A 3,175-nucleotide genomic window follows, 5' to 3' on the forward strand; every position below is an offset into this window, starting at 1 on the left:
AAAATAAAATAAGAAGAAAATAGAAAAAAATACAAAAAATGAATGCTAATTTGTCGAATGATCGGATAATTGATTTTATCTAGATTTGGCTGAAATTTTAGTATATTATTTCTGGTATTGAGAGTTATAGGTTGAACAACTTGAATATTTGAAAAGATTTCTCCATTGATTATTTCAAGCATCAATACTTGGTGAGATTTATCCTCTATTTTATTATTTATTGTTGAAATTCACTTTATTGGTATAAATGTTCTTATTGTAGAAGCCAAGATTAAATCTTGATGATATTTGTGCAGTCTCTAGTTGAACTAGAGAGGATATATTGTAATTTTATTATTTTAAATAATAAAAGTTTTTGGCTAGACTAGGTTCTATAGTTTTTTTCTTCACGTCAAAAGATTTTTTATGTTAAAAAAATTATGTCGTCTCTTATTTGTAGATTGCTTGATTATTTTGTTTGTAAATTGTTTGAGTAGACGGTAGAGATTATTGTTGCTTGGTGGGTAATATCCCATTTAATTACATAAAGAGGAAAAAAAGTTTGCAACATTATTATTTCTTGATTGTATTTTTCCATCATACTGCAAGCTTATCTAATATACATCGAGTAGTGATCCGATACATATTTTTAGATAAATTGATACATGGTTTTAAGAACATATATAATTTTTATCAGTATACACTACATTGGTAGATGATACACAACAAGCAATTAATCATCTTGTATTTATTTTTTTTAAAGTTATATGGTTGACGGACTCAGTTAGTGGTAGGAGTTTTATTCTTATTTGATTTGGATTTTCTCTTTGAGATGGACGCTAGAGAAAATATGACGAAACAAAGTCCCACCGCATAAATATTTTATAGTGTCTGTCCCATATAATTTTTGTTCCTTATCCACACGTTTACCATTTGAATAAATCTCGATGAACAACTTGCCATGCATGTGAGCCTGGAAGAGCAAATGCCGTGGAAATTTGGGTCAATTAGCTTTCTTTTTTATTCTTTAGTAGAAGGACCAGTCAGTTGGTAACCACCCCCACTCCCCCCCATCATGGTGGTTATGGACTAATATAGATGGTGGTATTCCTAGCATATATTTTTAAAAAATAATATCAAATTTCATATGCATGATGAATAAGATTTTTATCTCGATTCAAATCTTGGTTTTATATTGATACTGGGCACCACCTGATAAAATATATGTAAAAATCTTAATTCATCGAGACGACACCATTCGCTATCTGCTCTCAACCATTACAACTACTACCAACCTCTCTATACTAAATTCTTAATAAAATTATGTCGGAAGTACCTTACTTCCTCCATGAATCTTCAAAACAAAAACAAAAAAACACGCGGTTCAATTATCTCGATCAAGATAAATTGATAAACTATAAGACATGAGCTAATATGATTTTTTTAATCACCTTTGACCTCCTTAAATATATGTTTAAATAATAAATATTGAGATTAATATTTAAATATAATTTTTAACTTAGATTTATTATATTGGCTAAGATACCGATATCTTCGTTCCTTTTAAATTTTTCCATTAACCATGTCGTTCGAGATAAACCAAAACCACAGTTCATCACAATCTGGACCTGCACCTATCAAGTTAGATTATTGGCAGTCTTGTGTGTTTCTTGAAAAGGAAAACAATCTCATTTCTCAAATACACGTAACATGGTAGATTGGCATGCAGCCCTCCACGGGCAAGTCAATGCGTGGACGTAGAAGGTAGAGTTTTTGTTTCTTTTTAATAAGAGAAGCAATTATTGAGAAAATATTATAATGATCGACATGCGAGACGCTTCAAGCTAAGACCAAGGAGTAGCAATTATGTTTGAAAGCGTCGACATTGTGACAAAACAAAGGCACGAAGGCATCAATGCTGCTATCTCCCATCGACGATGGCAGGATGAACAGCATGCCTTCCACGGGGAAGTAGCTGGGCATGAAGTAGTACGGTGGGCTCCCCCCACCAAAATCCAGATCATAGAATGGGAACCGAAGCCAGCTATCCACCTCCAGGTCTGGACACAGCACCGACTTCCCCATGTCTGCCGTCGGCGATAAATTCTCCGACTGCACCACGCCGGAGCTCGCAAAATCTATAAACGATCGAAAATATCCGTCGTTCACCTTCGCCACCTCGTCGTGGATGAGCTCCGCCGCGAACTGCAATGGCTGGCTGATCAGCTCTGCCACCTTCGCCCGAGGAAACGCCCACAGAACCAAGTTGCCAAAGTACTCATTGGGCACTCGAGGGCTTAACCTCGTGCGCCCGTTCACTGATATCCTTACCTGGGTGGTCTCGCAACCATCTAGGCCCCGAGCCTTTGTCACTACCCTCCACAGGTGAGCCACCAGGCTTTCAAACGTGGTGTGGGGCCTATTGGATTTAGACCCCAGCGAAGCCTGGGCCTTGAGCTTGTTTAGGAACTCCTTGGTGAAGTGCACCTTGGAAACAACTATGTCATCCTTTAAGGGATCTTCCTTACCTTTGTCGAACTTGTTCTTGCTCGTGAACTCCACTCCCCGGTGCTTGAACTCGAGCTTCGGAGGGCTGCGAGGGACGAAGAATGTGGTACGGTCGTGCAAGGGGAGCGGATCGATGGCGAGACCGCGCGACGAACGGCCCCATGCAACCAAGAAGTTGCTGGTGGCGTGGCCGTCGGCGACCAGGTGGTGCGCCGTGAATCCCACCATCAGGGAGCCGCAAGTAAACCGTGTCAGCTGGACCTGGACCAGCTCTGCCACGCCGTGGAGGCTCGGGTGAAAGCTTAGTAACGCCGCTGAGGGCTTGAAGGGCATGGCCTTGTCAAGGGTGGTTTCCGCCGATGCCTCGATGAAGCGGACGCCTTCATCGTTGAGGAGGATAACCGGGTTGCCTTTAGGGTCTTTGCCAAGCCTTCCGGCCCACTCCCGGTACTCGGAGAGCACCATGGAGAGGCCCTTCTCCACCGTAGAGTTGCAAGGGGTCGGCGGCCGGAAGGCGTAGATGACGGCAATGTGGGTGTTGTAGGTGACCTTGTCGAAGACGCTTAAGGGGACGCGGAGAGTGGTTGGGGGAGGGTGCCCTTCGTAGGAGGGCTTGACGAGCCTTGAGCTCTCCACTCTCACCTTCATGGCTTTGGGGTCGTTTGGCATGGTTTCGGGTTATGGGCTA

At 41.7% G+C, this 3,175-nt stretch overlaps 1 protein-coding gene across 1 annotated transcript; it reads right to left on the minus strand.

The window, feature by feature from the left end:
* Nucleotides 1-1,651: 1,651 nt before the first annotated feature.
* LOC103710206 (agmatine coumaroyltransferase-2-like) lies at nt 1,652-3,175 on the minus strand. Its single transcript, XM_008795853.3, has one exon. The coding sequence runs from the start codon at nt 3,154-3,156 to the stop codon at nt 1,819-1,821; it is 1,338 nt and encodes a 445-aa protein (XP_008794075.2). The 5' UTR covers nt 3,157-3,175; the 3' UTR covers nt 1,652-1,818.

This window comes from Phoenix dactylifera, chromosome 16 (genome assembly GCF_009389715.1).
Source record: "Phoenix dactylifera cultivar Barhee BC4 chromosome 16, palm_55x_up_171113_PBpolish2nd_filt_p, whole genome shotgun sequence".
NCBI classification, from domain to species: Eukaryota; Viridiplantae; Streptophyta; class Magnoliopsida; order Arecales; family Arecaceae; genus Phoenix; species Phoenix dactylifera.

Bases quoted from the DNA above. Each gene is read 5' to 3' on its own strand.
- LOC103710206 (XM_008795853.3), bottom strand. From the start codon at position 3,156: ATGCCAAACGACCCCAAAGCCATGAAGGTGAGAGTGGAGAGCTCAAGG.